This window comes from Anas platyrhynchos, chromosome 3, assembly GCF_047663525.1.
Source record: "Anas platyrhynchos isolate ZD024472 breed Pekin duck chromosome 3, IASCAAS_PekinDuck_T2T, whole genome shotgun sequence".
Classification (NCBI taxonomy): Eukaryota; Metazoa; Chordata; class Aves; order Anseriformes; family Anatidae; genus Anas; species Anas platyrhynchos.
Window position 1 is genome coordinate 31,103,525 of NC_092589.1, and position 20,204 is coordinate 31,123,728.

The window sequence follows — 20,204 nt, forward strand, 5'->3', positions numbered from 1 at the left end:
TGGTCTGTTCAAGAAGTGGTTTGTATTACACCATCAGCTTTGTAAAAAGAACAGCATAATGTTGTTAGTGACAACGGAGAGAGAATGGCTTAGTCAACTTAGAAAATGCTTTTTAGGCAATGTGAATTCCCCCAAGGTGAGTCAGTGAGACCAGATGTGTGACCAGAGAGGGGGGAACCACTGCCTTTATTTAAGCCTGGACTACTGAGCTTGACCATGTAAAGACCGTAGTAAATTCTTCATTGCGTGCACTCAACATTTGTATGTTCAGCTGTTGCATGTACTAAAAGATTTGGCTTAGAATAATGTTCTATGAAGCTAAGACACATGGGAAATCTCGATTCAGCATGGACAACTTTATAAAAGCATTAGTAATGGACAACGTGGAAGCTGAAATCAACAAACCCTATCCAGTCATTGACATGTCGCTAGGAAGAGGAAAAAAATGGTGCTTTTTGCTTTGGTTTTGACCAACTCATTCTGATTATGTTTTCTGAGAAAAAGCAGATAATCTTTAAAGAGAGGGCCAGGTTATGCACTGCAGTCTCTAAGCCAGAAGGAAGGGGCAGGTCAAGGGCAAAGAGGTAGCGCAGAAATTTCTGAGTTGTAATTGTGTCAGGTCAATTAAAATCTCCTAGTGCTTTTCTTTTATTAAAAACTAATTTATCGAGAACTGCTTTGCATTTGCCATAGGCTAAAAGAATACACTGGGGTTGCACACAGTGCACACGTGATCAGCTGACATATGGCAACTTCATGCCCAGCAGTAATTTGTTCGTGTGTTTGAGACATCTGATACAAACACAAGGTACTTGCATACTGAAATAAGTGTGTATATATTTATATATACACACTCAGGTTTTTTTCCTTAACGCTTTGGGATAAATAATTAAATCACTTTTGGAAGTTTAGATTTGGGTAACGTATACTAATACCAGTGTAGTAGAGCTAAAGTTTCTTAAAACTAGAGTGTTTGACTGGTCTTGACTGTCACACTTCAGCAAGGTAAGGAGATCTACTGTCAACATAGCCACAGTTCTTTGCCAAAGCAAACAGCAGGAATGTAGCTTCATGAATTGTTGAGCTTCATCCTTTGGGATGGTGCTTCAGTTGACCTGCGCTGCTTGAAGTGTCCATTTTACAAAAGGGAAGCTCTAGGACAACATGATGAATATCAGCTTTATCACTGGGCAGTGTAGAATGCACGTGTGTCGGCTGCAACAAAGGCTGAGTGTTGAATTGCCTCTCAAAACATTTTGCAAAGCAAGGTATTGAAATGTTTCTGTTCCAGAAAAGCTTAGCTTTTTAATGAAATTCTATATGAACTTCATGCTTAGCTAAGAATACTGCATCCTAAAAACCATCTTTGTTGTTTTCCCTGCTTAGTGGTTAATGCATCTATAGATGGTATGATTGTCTCATTGCAAGCAGCAATATTTTCATTGGTCATCACTTCTTAAACTTTTAGACTGTCTTGTGTTTTAAGAATTGATAGAAATTTAGAACGGCTAGTGCAAGGCTTCTTACACCTCAGCAAATTAACCTGAGCGTTTAATACTGATTGATGTAACAGTGGCTGCTTACATCCAAACATTGCACAAGTATTCATTTTCTAATCAGAGGCTTATGAGTGACAGGTAATTCTGTGTCAACCATTTGGTGACTGAACTTATTTTTGTAACAGAAATTGGCACATAGCTCATTGATTTAGTTGGAGGTTCTGGAGCTTTTTTGTGGGTTGAATTGTTTCAACGGATGAGACAGTGACAGAGACCTGATTCTGACCCTACTTAATGAGTAAAGTACCAGAATTGTAGATCTGTTGTGATTGGTGAGGTCAAAATTGAGATCCTATATAAATCCTAACCTGATAATTACTTTTATTTATTCTTGACTGCTTGTCTTGATGAGTTTGGGATTGTTTTAGCTTACTCTTGTCATTTTTTTCCCACAGAGCTGCTCAGAAATTGAACCTGTCTTCTAAAAAGAAGAAGCACAGGCCTTCTGCATCGTCTGCTCCTGAATCTCCGCTTTTCTCTACCAGCTTCAGCAGTATCCTTCAGACCTCCCCACCCCCTGCACCACCATGTTTGTTAAGGGCAGTCAGCAAAGTGAAAGACACCCCCGGTGTGGGCAAGGTAGGCCTTACCTTTATCGCTGAAACACTTATTTTCTGTTGGAGGATATTTTTTTCCTTGTGCAAAGCATCAAGAGAATTGGTAAAGCACATTGTTTCTTGTTTGGCTTTACTGCAGTTGGTCCCTGCATATGCACAAAGGCCTGACAACATAGTCTATGTAGTGCATGCAAATTTGTCATAAGGTTGAAGTTGATTTGAGCACAGACAGCCCTCACTGTGCAGCAATAATACATTCCAAGCTCTCAGGCAAAATGCACCGGTACTGGGGTCACGGTGCTACCCAGGGGTGGCACTGTCCATTCTGCTAGGGCTTCTGGAGCAGGCTGGTCTCTGTAGCTGTGTTTCAACTGTGTAGCGGGTGCTTGCTGTGGCATATTCTGGGTTTCTGATCCCTTTGTTGTCCAGGCTGGTATCTTGGCTGGACGCACTGTAATTTGCTTCTGGCTCATGTATCCTGGCTTTCTTCCAGTATGGTCAGGACAAGGCTGGACATACCTGATCGGCATACCTGAACAAAGCATATGCTGATAATGATGAATTACTCTGTTTTCCTTCTGTCATGTTACTTCCTTCCATTTTCCACAATCACACCCCTTAAAATGCTGTGTAGGTGCATACTCATGATGGAAAATGGTGGAAGCAATGGAGAAGGTGGCTATATAGTTTGTTGTTGCTGTATTATTTGTCTGAGTAGCCCTTTTTCCCTGTTAGAAATGGAGAGCCTGGCACATTACATCTGGGAATACACACACGCGGTTGCTGAGGACAGCAGTTTGCTTTAATCAAGGTAGTTTCTTATGCAAGCATCTGTGTGTGCGGCTTTTCCATATTCATTGGATACGAAGCAGAGACAATGAGTTTGTTGCAAATCTTTTTATTTAGAAGAGAAACTAATGCATAATCTTGGAGTACTGAGCATATGATGTGCTTCAGTATTTCTGTTGCTGGTTTTGGATATTCACTTTGGGAAACTGTACAGTTCCATTTTTTTCATAGAACAGTGGTGTTACTTTTGTGGCTGGTTTATGCCCATTTGAAAAGGGCCTGTAGGATTCCCTCCAGATAAGGCTCCCTTCCTTTCCTCTGGCTTGGTAAATGGGAAGAAATGTACAAATCTGTCATAATTGGATAGAAGGCAGTAGTGATGCCTACTCTGGCTTCAGTGGGAGGGGGAATAAGCTTGAACATGTTATATTTGGTGTAAGAACCTGCTATGGAAAATATTTACAATAGAAGCTCTCTTCTCAGGATTCCTGCATTGCTGTGCTTGAGACAGGTTATATCTCAATACAAATAAAATTTATGCTGAGGAATCATGGAGGATGTGGTTGTGAAAACAGGGGGCTAATTTCCCGTTGTTGAACTATGTGGACACTTACCCTGACTGTTGGTTTTAACCATTCCCAAGTAAAGGGTCTACATGCATGCACAGATGGAGCTCCGTGAAAACACTGTAAGCTTGACCTGAACGCTTCTTTCTCATCTGATCTTGGGTTTCTAATGAACAGGTCTTGGGGACCAGTTTTGCAGTATGCCCAAACAGAGATACAGTTTGCTTCTCCATCAACACCGTGTACCAGAACAGGCTCCGGGCTTTATAAGTAAAACTGAAATGTTGCAGTCCAGCAAATGAAGCTATTGGAGTATGTGAGATATAGCTAAGAGGCTCAAAAATGTTTTAACACACGCTTCTCCAAGGTAGCAGGCCAAATTGGATTAATTCATATAGTCAAAATAGAGAAAGTTCCTTTTTTCCACGACATTCTCATTAGCAAAAATACATCTATCCTGCAGTTTCTGGAATTCAGTTCCATTTTTCACCTCTTTGATTTCTTCTAGGAATCACCCTATAATTATGACTGGAAGCTCATATGGTTTCATCAGAGTTTCCCATCGGAGTTTCTCAGGGTTTACCTCTATAGCATAATTTACATTTCAATAGGTGAGAGATGGGTGTGAGGCATAGTAAGTGGGCAACAGCAGTATAGCAATGTCATTTATCTGTCAGAATGGGAAAACTTCTGATGAAGTACTGGAATTTTTGGCTTGTTTGCTTTTTATTTATTTATTTTTTATATATATGTTTAGTTTGGTGGGCACATGTTCTGATATGAAAAGGAAAAAAATGTTAATTTTCTCAGCATTTCCTTTCACATATTTTTTCTGTAAGTTTATAAATCCATAAATTGTGGACCCATGGGGAGGAATTGGGTTCAGGGAAGCCAAACTTTATTTTCAGTCACTTAGTTTTTTTCTGGTTTCTATTTAAATACCATGTTATGAACAATCCCAGTGCGATAAAACTCTGGTTCATTTTGGGCTTGAATGGGCTGGGAATTTTCTGGCAGGGCAGTTTGTTACTGGAAATCCTGGCTCAGCAGAAATGGAAGGCAGGCCCTTGCCAAGGTATTTGGTTTCCAAGATGCCTGGGTATGGCATCGTACAGGCAACCTGGGGCTGGCTTTCCAGCAGGCAGGCTCTTGGCTGTAGGGCTAGGAGCCCCAGCACAGAAGCTCTGTGTTACTGGCTTGGCATCAGCTTGAGAGCTATTTCCCAGGGTAGATACATATCCAAGAAGCTGCAGGATGGGAAGTCAGGAGCTTCAAAGCATAGACTTTGAGGTTAAATTTCATTTTGCAGTTTTATGAAATGGGCTGGGCACCAAAGAGCAGACATTTTTTTCACGTCTGTTAGTAGAATTTTCAAAGACTCTACTTCTCGTTACAAAATTGATGGGAATACTTCATTTCAAATTCCAAAATTTCTGAGGAATAGATCAACAGTCTTGTGCATATAATTTATTGAATTAAACTGGGAGGATTTTGCTATCAACGAGATATTTAAAAGTTAACTAGTCAGCTCAGTTAGTGTGGATATGGGTACAACTGAATAGTCTAAACAAACAAAGAGAAGTGATTTCTAGAGTTTATTTCCAGATTGTGTGTTTCCCACAAAAGCACTTACAAAGCAAGCTGTACTAGCCTGGAATTTGGAATAAATATTATTTGATTGCTAACTTTCAGCTTTGTAGGAGGAGGCGGGTGAAATAACAGAAAGCAGCATTTTATTTCAATGTTAGACACACCGTTGACCACACAGAAAAACAGCAGTGTCAAGGTGAAGTAGTAAGGGGTCAGATCCTTTGTTGGTCTCATTTCCAATTATCTCTCCCTAAAGTAAAGTAAAAGGGTTGCGACTATATTGAAAATAAATTAGCAGTGGTGCTTGTATGGGTTGTGACATACACGTGTGCTTTGGGTTTGCCTTTGCTAGCAGAGGGAGCTGATCCCCGGGGAAGGTAGTCTGTTATTTCCGCAGTTGTTTCTTGATAGCAGTTTTCTTTTGGGCTGAACAACACTCTAGCTCTGTAAACTGACATAGCTTGAGCATCACTTTTTGTTCTCTCTGTGCTGTCTTTGAGTCATTGTGTTCTGAACTATTGTCCAAAGGAGAGTGGCAGATTGCTTTCGCTGGACTTAAACACAGACAAAGAGTGCCACTATCCTGGATGACTGTACTTGCGGCTTCCCCAAGACCCATCATTTTCCAGAACATACTCCTTAAGTCTGTTCTTTCTGACAATGGGCCGAGAAGTAGGGGAAAAAAAAAAAAAAGAAAAAAAAAAAAAAGGCTTCCATGCAGGAATAACAAATTATTCCATGACTAAGATTTCCATGGATTTGCTCCCCAATCTGCTTCCCTCCTTCTCTCCACCCTCTGTGTTATGTCAAACAAAAAGGAAACTAAAACAGATTTTTTTTAAGAAAACTTGAAATGTTCTTTCTGTGAAAGATGATGTTTTGCTGAATCTCACATTTCCCATGAAAAACAGTTTAAATGAAAAATTTGCTGCCAGCCTTAACAAATAGGTTGTTTTCAGGTGGCACAGGGTTTAGGATGAATGGATGTGGTCTCTGGGCTTTCTTTAATTTATTATTTTTCTGTGTGTAGTCTTACAGAACTCTGCCAGTGAGAAGTATTTGTTATGTTTGGACAGAGATTAATTTACCTTTACTTACATATTATTTTTGTGTGTGTGCGTGAGTTGTTGTTTGTTGGTACTGGTTAATACGAAAATAAAATAGCAATGTTTGTATCGGGATGATTTCTATTAACAAACGAGAAGCATGTCATCATGAACTTTCTTTGGCAAGTCATTTCAACCTACTAACGAAATGCACTTTAATTGTGTTTATTTTTTGTGTGTTTGTGTTTTACTTACACAATATTGTGTTTATTTTTTATTTTTCTGTAGCACCAGGATTTGCTTGCTTGCAGAGCCTAATCTTATTTTGATGGATAATATATAAATTCAGAAAACAAACAAACAAACAAAAAAACAACAAAACACCCCATTTCTGTCCCAGAGCACTTACAATCTCAATGTAGGGAGAAAGATGAGACAGATGGGAAGCAAGAAGTAGGAATGAGGTATTATCACTCATCTTCATAGTGGTGTCAGCCCATCTAGAGTCCAATATTAGATAGCCCTTTTCAAGTTTTGGTAGGTGTTGTAGAAGATGAGATTATTAAAATCTTTGAAATGGGAGTAATAGGTTACACTGCAGATGCTTCTGAGGAACCCTTGCTAAGTGTGTAGGGCAGAGTAGGAGGCAGCACAGATGAATGTTTTTTTTTTTTTGACAGTCGGTGAGCAAGTGAGAGATGCAGGAGATGGTCTTTTGGCAGGGACTGAGCATGGAGCCTGGCTGGGAAGGGCCATGAGTGAGAGCTGGCCTGTGGCTGTGGCCAAATGCCAGGCATGCTTGCAAAATGCTGGCAGGTGAGCTGGTGGTGTGATAGACACCCCTGAGTCACAGTACTTTCTTCTAAGTATCTGTGCCATGTACTGCAGAAGGTTCAATTAAAAATAGTGCCTGGCTTGTAAGAATTTAATCTTCCATTAAAGCACAATACTTGATTGAAATAAGCCTAAAGCTTACTATTCACTTTACATTAGTCTGCAGCTTACCTTTCCCTCACACTGACTTGCCTAAAACTCTATCTAGAAGCATCAGACAGATTTTGTCTGACCTCACATTGCTTCTGCCAAAACAGCAGAAGATTTTCAGAGGCACTCAGCTGTGTCATTCCTCTCACTTGCTGCAAATGTCTCAGCAAGCTGGTACCAACTTCCCCGAATCCCACTGCGGGTTCCCACCATGAAGGCTGGCTGGTGATTACCTCAGTGAAGGTGAACACATTTGTGTGGGGAGAATTGTGATACTCCTTGCTCCTTTGAAGGCAGGAGGTCCACAAAGACAGGATACCACTGATGTTTAATGGGCAGAGTCTTAGATCCTTGGCCTAAGAAACGCAGTGGTGTGTTGTTAAAATCAAAAGATGGTCTTATATCATCCCACTTGATCACATAACATACTACTAGTCTTTTGATCCAAGTGGCTAGCAAAGAAGCATTGCTTTGCAGAGTTTTTCCATATTGGGGAAGTGATATGAAGGGAACAGATCAAATATGCAATTCAGTTTATGCAATTCAGTTCCTTTACTAAGAAATACAAAATCTTGCATGATAATGAAGAGAAGCAACCAGAGGCTTCTTACACCACCAGGACCTTTCAGGAGGTACTTTGTTATCCCATTCCTTTCCCGGTTTAAGGGCATTTCTTATTTCTACTGTATCAGTGTTTGTTCAAGTTTTTTTTCTTGTCTATGTTGTTCTTTCTGTCCCTGCTTCTCCATTTGAGCTGTTTCTTGTTTATGTGTACCCCTGCCAAAAGTAACAGTGAACAAGCCCTACTGCCCAGGCAGTTCAGGTTTCTCAGTAGGTTCAGAACTGTCTTTTGGGGTAACAGAACATGCCAGTGCTTTGGCTTTGCAAACTGCTAGTTTTTCAGCTATCCACTGCCTTAAAATAGTTTATTGGACTTTTCACTAATTAGGCAAAACTTACTGCACTGGCCTCGACATGTTTTAATCCAGACTGTAACAGTGCAATACGTTTGTTAATGGTGAGTTTGCCTATTGGCCTGTATGAATCATGATTTGAATAGTCTTAGCCAAAAGATGTTTTCAATAGCTGTGTCTACTCTTTGTATCAGTACAGTGGAAAGTAGAGAGACATTCTTAGATTTATGTGATTTGCAAAGTTGATTTGAAGGGAACAAAATGGATGCACATCTTGACTAAGCCCAGAAGATAAAGAAAACTTCCCTTTTTACTCAGAGAGTTTTATTTTGACTGATTTGTGGATGTGAGGATTTTTTTGACAACATTATTGTGTACATTAAATGGGTGTTTATGAAAACCTGTGTGAAGGTCAGCAAAAAAAGCAGCACAGCTTGCAAGATACGTTCTGTAGTTCATTTCACTGCCATCCATCTTGAAGCGTTTTCAGAGAGAAGCAGAAGTGCTCTTCCCTTTGCGAAGGAGAGGTTCTCTCTCCTTTATCATTCAGGTGTATAGGGAGAAAAAGTTAACTGTTAGGCGATAAACCCTTTATCACAGAAAGCAATTTCTGAGGTGGAAGCTGTTTTTGCCCAAAGTTACCATGGTTACTGAAATGGGGAAAAAAGGATGATCCCTTGAGGCATTTAAAGGAGACATATGTGTTCATCATTGTTGTCAACATGATCGTTGTATAAATTAAATAGTTAGTTCCACTTGGAATTAAATCCAGACGGCCTTTTGCCGTCCAGAGTTGTGCAGAACTGGGATTTTCCTTTCCAAATGTATCAGCTGGACCAGACAGAAGCCTTCGTGCACCTCAGCTAGATTTCTGCTAGGTGGACTTTTCTCAGGGGAGTTTTAATACCTCAAGCTGCTTTAAGAAAAAGGTAAAATTAATAGAATTTGGAAGAATCACTATAAACAGTAGTCTGTTACTACCCTCCGTCGTATTTTCTATGCACAGATATTTTGTTTTTTCTTTAAAGCCAATTGTTGTGCAAGTGCCATCCCAGGAGCTTGTCATTGCATTTTGGTTGGCATTTTGTGAGGTTTAAAGAAAGATGGGTTTTAAAGAAATTTCTACCCAGCCATGTTTCCACAATTTAGAGGATGGACATAATTCCCGTTCCTTCTATTTGCAAAGTGTAGAAGCTGCAGCTTCATGGAAAGCTAATAGTACCTATCATCCAAGCTTGCTATAGGAAAACCCGTCCTGTTGCCTAAACTACACAGAAATTCTGTGCGGAAAAACAAGGCTTCATTTCTGCCATATAATCTAGCCAGTCCTTTTGGGAGGGAGGATTAGATCTCAGCCCTACTCATTAATGAGCCAGATTAAGGGCAGTCTGTCTGTTTTGGCCCACCTGCAAACCACTGGGAAGTGGTCTGACAAGTTGTCACTCCTGGCATCAGGAAAATTCCTTCTTTTTTTTCCCCCACAGAATTGAAGAAAAAAAAAAAAAAGGTGTTCCGCTCTTTATTGACATCTTCCTATATGTATTCAGAAATTGTACCTATGGGTGAACCTGTGAACACAAGAGGTGGGTGGAGGATGTTTCCAGATGGAACTGAACCAGACAGACAAAATATGAAAAAGGCTGCACCTCATTTTGATAGACTTTTCCTATTTCTTTTTTGGAAGAATCAATCCTTTCTGTGATTCTTTTATAGTGCACTTCACCCAGGGAGAGAGCTGTAAGTCCTAATTTTGTACTGTTTACCTTGGTCTGTTTTGTTGAATTTTTGTGTAAACATTGAGGATCAAAAGAAAAATAGCTTAAATCACTTCAGGCTGGTGCCATTAAGTTTTGTACATTCCTGAGTGACTTTATTTATACAATGCCCTCTGCATTGTCATGGATATATGATTTTATGTGCATCAGTCATTGACTTTAAGGTTACTTGCCTGTGTTCTTGAATTGAAGCCTCTTATTGGTGTGAATGATCATAATTTACAGACATGTAGTTGACTAGGAGCCTTCATACATAATCACATGGCTCAATTAATTTGGCTGTTCCAAATGTTGTCAACCTTCATTAGCTCTAGAAATCTTTAATATTGGTGACATATTAAGTATGTTTTAAACATACTCTTATGCTATTGAAATAGTATCACAGTAGAGTAGCCACATTTTAAAATCCCTTAAATATTAATTCTTATGCAATTTGAGTGAAAATTACTGAGATTTTTCTAGAATATAAAACCCCATTGTTTTTAAGACTTTGATTTCTTCAAACTTTGTCTGAGCTATTCTATTTTCCTTTACTCTGCTTTTCAGTTTAAATTATACTGCTTGTTGATATTTTGGGGCATTATGATAGGCCTAGTTAATCCTTTCCAGTTCATTTCAAAGACTTTCAGTAGTGCCTCTTGAAATGTCCCCTTCTTCCCTGCCCTATCCCCCCTAAATCTCTCACCCCATTAAATTCATATTTAAATCCATGAAGAAGAGGTTAATATAAATCAGGAAAGTCAAGATGAAAGAAACTGAAAATTACAAGGGTGTTTCTCAGACAATGCTGAGCAAGGAACTTAAATGCTGAATAGCTTCTTTAAACCTGGATCATGGTAAGTTTTCTGAGATCTTATGTAAATTGAAGGCACTGTACTTTAAACTCTCAATTGTAGACCCTATTACATTTTTTTTTCCATAAAACTTCCTAAAGCTCTTCTCCTCCCAACTTTTTCTTTTGTGTTTGACTCCTCTCAGCATGTGTCCAAGAGCAGTGCTCAGTGGCGCAGGCAGGATGGGGACACTGCTGGAGGCTCCTCTCTGGCGCTGCTGTAACATCACGGACTAATGATTCAGCTGCAAGGCTATTCTGATTTCCATTATAATAAAACCCTGAGCTTTGCCTCATTTCTGTGGTACAACATTGATAACCAGCCCAGCTGAGGAAGAGTCGAGTGTGACCTGTAGCTTAGTAGTGCGAATACCACTCAATGTAGCTTTTTTCATTCACCAACTCTTCCCTTTTCTGCCTCTTTACTTAGCGATCAAACACATTTTGGTGGGAAGATCTCTCTGGATACATTGACCCTATTTTTGTGCTTCTTTTTCGAGAAACCTGTGTCTCTATGCTCCAAGTCATTATCTCTCTGTCTTTTTCCTCAGTGTTCAGAGACACAATTATTGTGCTTTCTTTGGCTGGCATTTCAGTGACTGCTACAGTTCTGATCTAGGCTGGTCATATAAACTCCTCCTATGGATGAATAGAAAAAAATGTTGCCTCTGTTAGGATGGGCTGACTTGCCTACCAGATCTAATTTTCTTTCTACATTGATTATGGAGCTGACATAGACATCTGTCTTGGAATAAGACATCTGTGTTTTGGCTTGCTCAGATAAGGTGAAACGAACCTCTCCCTGAGTAGGAACACAGCCTCTTCTTGTGTTCTACTCTGAACCTTTAACTTTAGTATGAAACCAGCTACCAGGAGAAATAATAAGATGCTTGCACAAAGTTCTAGATGCTTGCAACTTTCCTCCAGATGGAAGTCTGGACCCCCTGCTTTCCAGTCTAAGAAACATTGAAGATTCACTGTACTGCACCCGAGTCTACCCAAGGCAGCACAGTGACTTCAGAGGCTCCACCATTTATACATGAAGTCATCAGACTTTCAAAGAAATGACCAAGAAGGCTTTTTCACATTTGGCCTTCTGCAAACCAAGGGAAGGCTGAATTGTTGTTCATTGATTGAAGGGCTGGAGATGTTTAGCGTTACTTCTGCCAGGATGGACCTGTAAAGCTGATGACAATGCACACAGCCATTAGACGAGCCTCTGGCCCTCAGATCCCCAAGGGGTCATTGCTCTGTAACCAGAACAGCAAATTGCTTTCAGTGAGGGCTCCTTCCTAGAAAGGTAGGTAGTGTGGCTTGGCATTGAAACATTGCATTAGTGGATCTGAATTCTTGATAACCAAATGCCATTTCATTTTCCACGTCTAAATAGGTGTTTTCATCTATAGTGCTGCTGAAGTGATTAGCAGTTAAAAGACCTTTAATTGGATAGTGAGATATTAAATGCCAGGAATGAAATGCAATACATCAGCATTACCACCTTTCATTATGAAAGAATCTGTCTTTTCTATACACTAAAGGTAAAAATGAAATTTGAAAACATTGACCTGATTGATTTTGCAAATGAATGAGGTTAGCTAATACAATTTTTAAGGTCTATGACCATCAAAGCTACTTCTGTAGCACTCAGAAGTGAGAAAAGGAGTGGGTGAATCTGAGGGGTGGGTGGTTAGGTATATGTGCAATACACAGTATACACAGTGTGTATATTTGTATCTACAAACATACATAGGTGCATGTGTATATATATATATATATATTTACCTCCCACTTCACCTAGCACAGTGGGAATATATTGCAAAAAGCAATGCATGGTGTTGCTGAATGAGTTATCTGAAAAACTGAGAGGATAACTTGCCAAGACTTTATAGACCAGATGATTTTTGTAAGAGTTCAACATTATCTTAAGATATTCCCAGTAACTTGATTTTAACCGAGAATAGTATTCTTCTTGCTTAGGTCCATCCGTCTATACATTGTATGACTTTTTTTCTCCTTTGGGGTGATTGAAAATGCTCATACAAATGGCAGCATTTTACATTAAATTCTCTAGATATCTGTGAGGCTCTATTACATTTCTTTGGATCCCAGTTGGTCTTGTCCATATTAATTACTGCTTGATTTTTCCACAGATCTGCTCAATTTATAATATTTGTACTGAAAGGGAGACACTTAGTTAGAAAAAGATGTGGTGTCAAAATGTGGTGTGTATTAAAATGCCAGGATAGCTGTACAGTAACCTTTACAGCAGCACATATTCCATTACAGAAACATAAATGTGGGAAGACTTAAAAACTGTTGATACTTTCTTCCCTGCCCCCTCTTTTTCTCTCTCTCTTTTTTTTTTTTTCCCCACAGAAATAATGTAACACATGTATTTCCAACTGTACACTGAGCATAATTATTGTCATAGAGTTGTCTTTGCTGTAATGTCTTTCCCCCTTCTTTCCACCATTGTGTGTTGCTAGAGGATTAGCCAGACAAAGATCTTGATTTCCAATAGACTTTTTTTCCTTCACTAGCTTGGCACCTGGGCCCAGATTCTGGAAGCAGTGTGGCCAAAAAAGCTGCTATACCCCCCCCACCAAGAAAATACCTTAAACATTGCATTTTTGTCTTTAACTTTCTGTCAGCTCTGAGGAGCGGTGCTAAGGTATGTGCTGGCAAGAGATCTGACAGAGGCACCAGGGCTGTGTGTTGCCTGGCCACACAGAGGGAGAAGGCATGCACCCTGATTGATAACAGTGTGTGCAGATGTGATAAACACGGGGAGGCCCAGGCTGCTTTTTGGGAAACCAAATAGCAACACGGATGAGGACGTGGGACTCCCCTGGGGCCTCGTGCCCCGTGACCAGCAAGAATCGTGAATCTCTTCAGATGGGAGGGAGCTATTCGTCGTAAAGGCTATTAAGCCAGGAGAGGCATTGCTGAAATGGACCACCACCATGCTATTTCCTATCTTATCAGGGTGTATTAATAATGCAGCAGTAATAATAGAAGTACAAATTAAAAATAACTGGATGGGCAGATAAGTGGAGTTCTCGAGATTAAGGGGATCGGGAATTGCTTCAAACAGTTAATTGCAGAGCAGCACAGGGAGGGAATTTGCCTTTGCTGTTTTGCCTTTATTATTTTCTTACTCTACATCTTATCTATGTGAGCATTATTTCTAGGGCTTTTACATAGAGACTAATAGGCACAATATTTCCTTACAATTTTAGACTGTTCTGTTTCTATCTCCAAAGGAATGAAGAATCTTTCACTGATCCATCTAATTCAGCAGAGACTAATAATGCTGAATAAGAAGAGTATTGTGATTATTAGCCTTCCTCTACATAAACCTCTTACCATTTTCTCCTCCCACAATATAAAGCCAGATAAGACATTACTAGCGTGAAATATTCAAGCTTCAGGATGAATTGATGCAGGGTGTTCCCTGGAGGTCTGTAAGCTCCTTTTCACAGCGGCATGAAATCCCTGGCGTCCCTGAGTCTCCTGGGACATAATAGCTGAGCTGGGCAATGAGAAATGTGAGCATCCAGTTGTCCAGCACCTGATGACTGTGCTCTCCCTCCATCCTTTCCTGTGCAGCCCATGGCTGTCTGTCAATGACTGGCAGGGCTTTGCCTGATTTGGGGATTCTGCATGATACCTTTCAATACTATTAAAATAATAACTCATAGCTACTCTTTGGTCACCTGCTGGATACCAAAATGTGCTTTTACTTGAGGCATGAGAGAGTACTGTCACTCTGATTTCAAGTCCTGTTTGCTAAGCAGTTTTCAGGACACTGAAATTCTGCTCTAAATGAAATAGGTAACACAGCTGGTGCAATGTGCAGCCATTTTGCAGTTCCGTCCAAGCAACACTGACCCACTGAGAGATAAGGCTATCAAGGGAAGCCCATTTGATTAAGCACCTGGTACGGTGATGGAGTAGGAGCTTAGCAAAGAACTGCAGCATGACCTTTAATCCACCATTTTTCTGGAAAGCAACTGCATTTGTGAAACAAGCAGTATAGGAGCTCAGTGTTGAAGACTGTAAATCATATGTTGTCCTGCTTTTAATGTAGTTCTAGTAGTCCAAAAAAATAAAGTAAATGAAACTGTTCTCCATTTAATATTGGTATTAGTGAAGATTTCAATCTCCTGTGCAGACTATTTTATCACAGGTGGTTGCTGTGGGAATATCCTTCTTTTTTCATTAGACCAAAAGAGCAGAGAAAGCTGCTGCTGCTGCTGCTTAAATATTGGTTTCTTCAGTAGCAGAAGATACAATGTGTAAGGAGGTAAAGTGCACGATAAGTGCATGCGGTCCTTCTGCCTGTGTTTGTTCCTGTCTGAGCACTGCATCTTAATTGTTGATGCTTCTTCTCATTCCAAAAGCCTTGTTTTACCCTGATGTGATTTGCATATGTGTCGGTAAATACTTTATTTTTATATTTTTTTCTTGCATCTAGAGGGTGGAAAAGGGGAAGACAAGCAGTCAGTTACCAAAAACTGGAGTTAAAGTGTACAAAATGAAACTGTTCTTCTTGTATCTCTGAATCTCCCCTAAACTCTCAGGCAGTAATCCCCAAACAAAGATTAATCAAACGATCCTTGTTTTAAGGCATTGTCAGCATCCGCTGTCTCTCAAGGCTAGACTGCAGAGATTTGGTCAGATCTGCAAAGAGTACCACAGAGGCAGGCTATTAATATTTTCTTACAGATTTCCCAGTTACTGTCTAGACAGATAATATACAAGGTGGGTGCCTGCCCTGCATTTATATATATTTTTTTGCTTTTTTAAGGAAAGTTTGTTTGAGCCAAAAATACCTCCTGGGCTGTGGGTGTTTTCATAGCAAGTCTTTGCATCTCAGTGCTTGTTTTTGTGTGTGTGTGTGATTTTCTGGTTTTGCGTGTGCATGTTGCACGATGATGTATATCAACTCGTCTCTGCTAGAGAGTAGTCCTAGAGCATCTGGATAGAGAAGGATATGTCTGGATATGTCCTGTTTAAAGTACGAGACTGTGGACAAAGCCCACCTTTCTTTTCTCTGCACGTTTCACTTATTTTTATCTCTCTGAAGCACCCTTCCACTTGTTTTTAACGTGCTCCCTTATGACCCAATTGTTTTTCCTTTATTTTTAGGTTCTTTTACTACTGTGAGATAGAAGAGTATTTGCCAAATTCTCTGCCCCCCTTGGAAATCTTTTAAAAATACACTACTAAGTAAACATGTTCATTGCTTAGTCCAGGATCAAATGACCTGACGAGAGATAAAGCTGTGGTTACATGCTCTCTCCCTCCCTTCTTCCCAACACCTTAATCCTACAGCACTGCCCACCCATACTCTTCCTTCATCTCCTTGGAGGATTGTTAGCTTTATTCCCTAGCTGTCAGGGACAAAATGCACACAACCTTACACTGAAGTGCATTTCCTTGTTTTGAAGTAAGTCCAAATTTGTAATGATTGTTCAAAGTCCAGCTGATCAGAAAATCAGACTGTGAATAAAGGCTGATAATGGATTTTGATACTTCCTAGAGAATAACTTTCATGCCTCATAGTGAGCAATGGTTTAGTAAGTGTGGTAATAGAGCAAGTAACTAAGGTCTGAATTGGATGCTGAGTCAAGTATTTGTCATCTAAGTGTTACCATCTGAAGCCACTTTCTTTAAGACTAGATGGCAAACAAGCCCCTTAATGGAACATAGAAGTGCTGTAAGAGCCTTACAGAGCTTTCTGAACCAAAGTGAACCAAATTCAGCTATGACTCTCACATGTAGAAGGCAAATGTTGAATCAAAATGGCTGTTTCCTGAACACAGTGTGCTCCTTCTGTTGGGAGTTTAAGAATGGAAAGATAAATTATAGCTTGCTTTGCTTGGCCGCGCAAGCCTAGGGGGGTGTTTGCATATCTACTGCCTACCACTCATCACAGCAACATGTGCAGTAACTGAAGTTCAAGGCTTATTTAGGACAGCCGTCACCCCACAGTGAGCAAGGGACCCTCAAGCAACTGCCTCTTCCTCTGTGGGGTTGTGCAGGAATTGTGCTCTTGGGATTCTCAGAGATGTTTTGCTGGAGATAATTGTTCAGTGAGACCATGGAAGCCTGCTTCATTTTAATAATTTTTATTATATCCCAAAACGGAGACTGAGTGGAAAGATACTTTCTTAAAAGAAGGTGTTAGAGGAGAGTTTTCAGGCCTGACATTTTCAAAATCCAGACAGATTAAGATTCAGAGTGGTGGAGGGAAGGCTGTTGGTGGTCTCTCAGTGAATTGACAAATAGATCAGGAAAAACAGTATGTGAATTAGCAATCTTGACTGAGAGCCCAAGGTTAAACAGGCACAGACACTAAACAATTCTTTTTTCCCTTGAAATGGCCCTAGCCAAATAGAGCTGAGGTATGTAATAGGTAAACCGATCTGGATACAGTTTATGCAGTACATGGTATGTTTAGAGAAATATTTTGGCCTCAAAAACTGTCAACATGGCATCTTCCATACTATTTAATTCACTTCATTAAAAAAATAGTAAAAATAAATATTGCTTTATGCACGGTGGGCAGGTTGTCCCCAGCAATCATGCCTTCAGTTCAAATCCTAGCCTGTGCTTGCAGGAGTCAAACAAAAACACCTCTGTCATGCAGTGGTGCCTTTTAATTTACACAGCCCAAACAGCTGCCAGAGACCGCATCAAGTTCAAGAGTACCAGGGAGGAGGAGGAAGGATGAGGAGGATTATAGTCTGGCGTTAAGTGAGACGTTAATTTGCATTTGCTGATACTTAGTCAAGCTTGGAAGCAAAGGCTATTGCAGCCCAAATATACAAATATTTTTGCTTTGCTTGTGCTTTTTTTCCCCCCATTAAGAAGCCAGTTTGTCTGTGTTTTACTGATCTTAGAGATAACACAGATATGGAAAGAAGTGAACCTTCCTTTCAATTCAGACTGAAAAAAAAAAAAAAACAAAAACTACCAATCTTACTCCTAGCTCCATCTAGACATGCCTTTGTCATCATGGTTCAGATCTGATCCCTTTGAAGAATTTCTTTTGAGTTGTTGTTAAAAATGTCACAAAAGAATGAAAGAAGGAAAGTAAGAATGAACTGTAAACTCTTAGACCTTGCTTGGCTTGGTACTTTCCCTTAGCAGAAAGCACACAAGGTGGTAGATAAATCATTATCACAGACCAAGCAATATTTTTTACATTGTTGAGTAAATGGCTTTATTTTACCAGGTATACTCATCAGGCCGTTGTACTAGTAGATCTGTAAGGATGTTGCGTGCAATTCATGGGTTTTCTTTCTTTTGATTTATCAAGGAGCAAAAGCAGTTGAGCTAATACTAAAAGACTCTACTGATAATAGAAAGTAGTATAATTCAGTCTAAATCAGATAGAGAGTATAGATCAGAGATTAAAGCAGTCTATTATGATTATGAAGGGCTCCTTGGAAATAATGCTTCCTTTTCTTTTGACTGTCTGGTTTTTGTCTTTTAAAATAATTGTAATTAGTACAGCTGATGAGATGCAGAGCGAAGATGGCATAAGCAAAGGAGACTGACAGCAGCAGTATCAACACTGTAAATGGAGATGCATAAGGACTAGTGTCCTGTACTCACCTGCTTTCTTTTGTTATTGTTTTCAGCTGCTCCACATCACAAATACCCATTTTTTTGTTTGTTTGTTTGGTCATAGAGAGGTTACAAGGGTGTTTCTGATGTATTTGCATTGATTCTGTCTTAAGCTCCTGAATATGGTTCTCAGAGGACATTCATTGCTATGTGCTTTTGACAGACAAAGAAAAATAATTTCCAAGTGAGAAATTAGGTGCTTCCGAGGACTAGCCTTTTAGAATAGCGTCTGCAGTCAGAAAGGCTAATCGTCCAAATGATAGACATGCATGGTTGACTCTCCTCTTTATGCTGCCTTGATTGAGACACGATGAGCATGCTGCTGGCCTTTACAGTGGATAATTTTGTTAGAACAATATCCTCCGGGAAAGGCTTTTATACAGCAAGGATGACAAGTGTGGCAAATTGCTTACAAACCCCAGACCTAGAGGCTTCTCTTTCTGAAAGCTGCCAGCCCACAGTGCAGTAGTGCTGCGAAGCTGGAATTCAATAACAGTTCCTGCTGCTGTAAAAAGTATCACTTTTTTTTTTTTTTTCCTAAGCTGTTTGCTTATTTTCTCAGAAGGCTTGTTTTCACAGGGCCAACAGGTTTGGGAAGCCCAGAGTATATGAAAACTGAACAGAATCAATGGTTCCCAGTGAGGACTGCTTGTTGTTAAACTAATAATGACAGAAATGATCAACTTCCCATTAAGTGAAGTAGGGCACTGTCTTCTCTCTTCCATTCCATTTCTGATACAGAAATTTTGTCTGTGGTAACTGCAGCCTCTTCTCGTCTAGTAGTTTTGCTTTTTATCTTTCCTATTTTTGATTTAGGCAGAGCACAGCTGCCAAAAACATCATATTCCATGGCATTTCTTATATACTTTGTAGTAGCTCCAACACAAATACGTAGTTTGTGATGTGCTTCTCTTCCGATCTGTGTGTCTTCCGATATATTTTATGAAGGTGAGGGCTCTGGTGCTAACTGCCTACAGTCTCATAAGCAGAATGGTCTCCACAGAGAAATGAAGAGGCAGGGCAGCACATCATTACCACAGTGGGTGACAGATCCCAAAGGATTTATAATCTAATTTCAGTTCATTAATGACTGTGATATTTAACTCTTCCACCCTGCCCTTTTGCTGGCTTTGTCTAGTTTTCAGGACCACAGTATCACTCTTACTCTACAGAACATATCCCCTGACTACATCTTGCTGTCTTTGCTTCCAGGAATATGGTCTGTCTACCTTGTCTTCACCAGTGCCACTTTTACACCCTTCCACATTCATTTCAGGGCTGTCTTCTGTTTCCCCTTTTTGGAACCCATCTTTTCCTCTTACACCAACCAGTGTCTTCCCTCCCATCCAGCTTCGCCTGTGTGTCCTGCTGACACTACTCTGTTATAAAAAGGGGGGAAGATGGCTGTGAGCCGTAGTGGAAGATGGTGATCAAGCAGATCAGGGCAGAGCTCTGCAAGAGCAGCTTCACTGATCAATGCTTCCTTACATCTGGTAAAGATCTGGTGCCTAAATTTTATGCACTTCCACCTAACTCATCACATCTTACTTGTTTTATAGATAGATAGGACAAGCAGACAAGTACTTGGTTCCACGCTGGTTACGTGAAAAGAGGAATACAGAAGAACTGTAATCAGTCCAGATGCCATTTATACAGTAACAAATATCTCTATTATCTGATACTTGAGATATTGCTTGCTAGAAACAGCACTTTATTGGACTTACCAGAGGCAGAAGCTTCCCGCATGCTCAGCTAATGCTGTTGCTCCATCTGTGTGGCCAGAGGGGTGCTACTAGATCCTACTCAGCCTCCCTTCCTGACCTCTATCCACTGCCTTCTAATGGGAGGATCTGCTCCCATTTCTCCCATAACACTTTTTATTTCAGCTGATGCCATGATCTTTATTGTACCTTTAGGATGTATTTATATGTTATGAATTATATTTTACTCCCAC

General features: G+C 40.1%; 1 protein-coding gene across 2 annotated transcripts in view; it reads left to right on the forward strand.

The window, feature by feature from the left end:
- Positions 1-20,204, forward strand: part of KIF26B (kinesin family member 26B) — a 290,536-nt gene that overhangs the window by 184,043 nt on the left and 86,289 nt on the right. For both annotated transcript variants that reach the window (XM_027453855.3, XM_027453856.3), the window contains one exon: positions 1,955-2,138. In XM_027453855.3, coding sequence (XP_027309656.3) covers positions 1,955-2,138 — 184 coding nt within the window. The remainder of the gene's footprint in view (positions 1-1,954; positions 2,139-20,204) is intronic.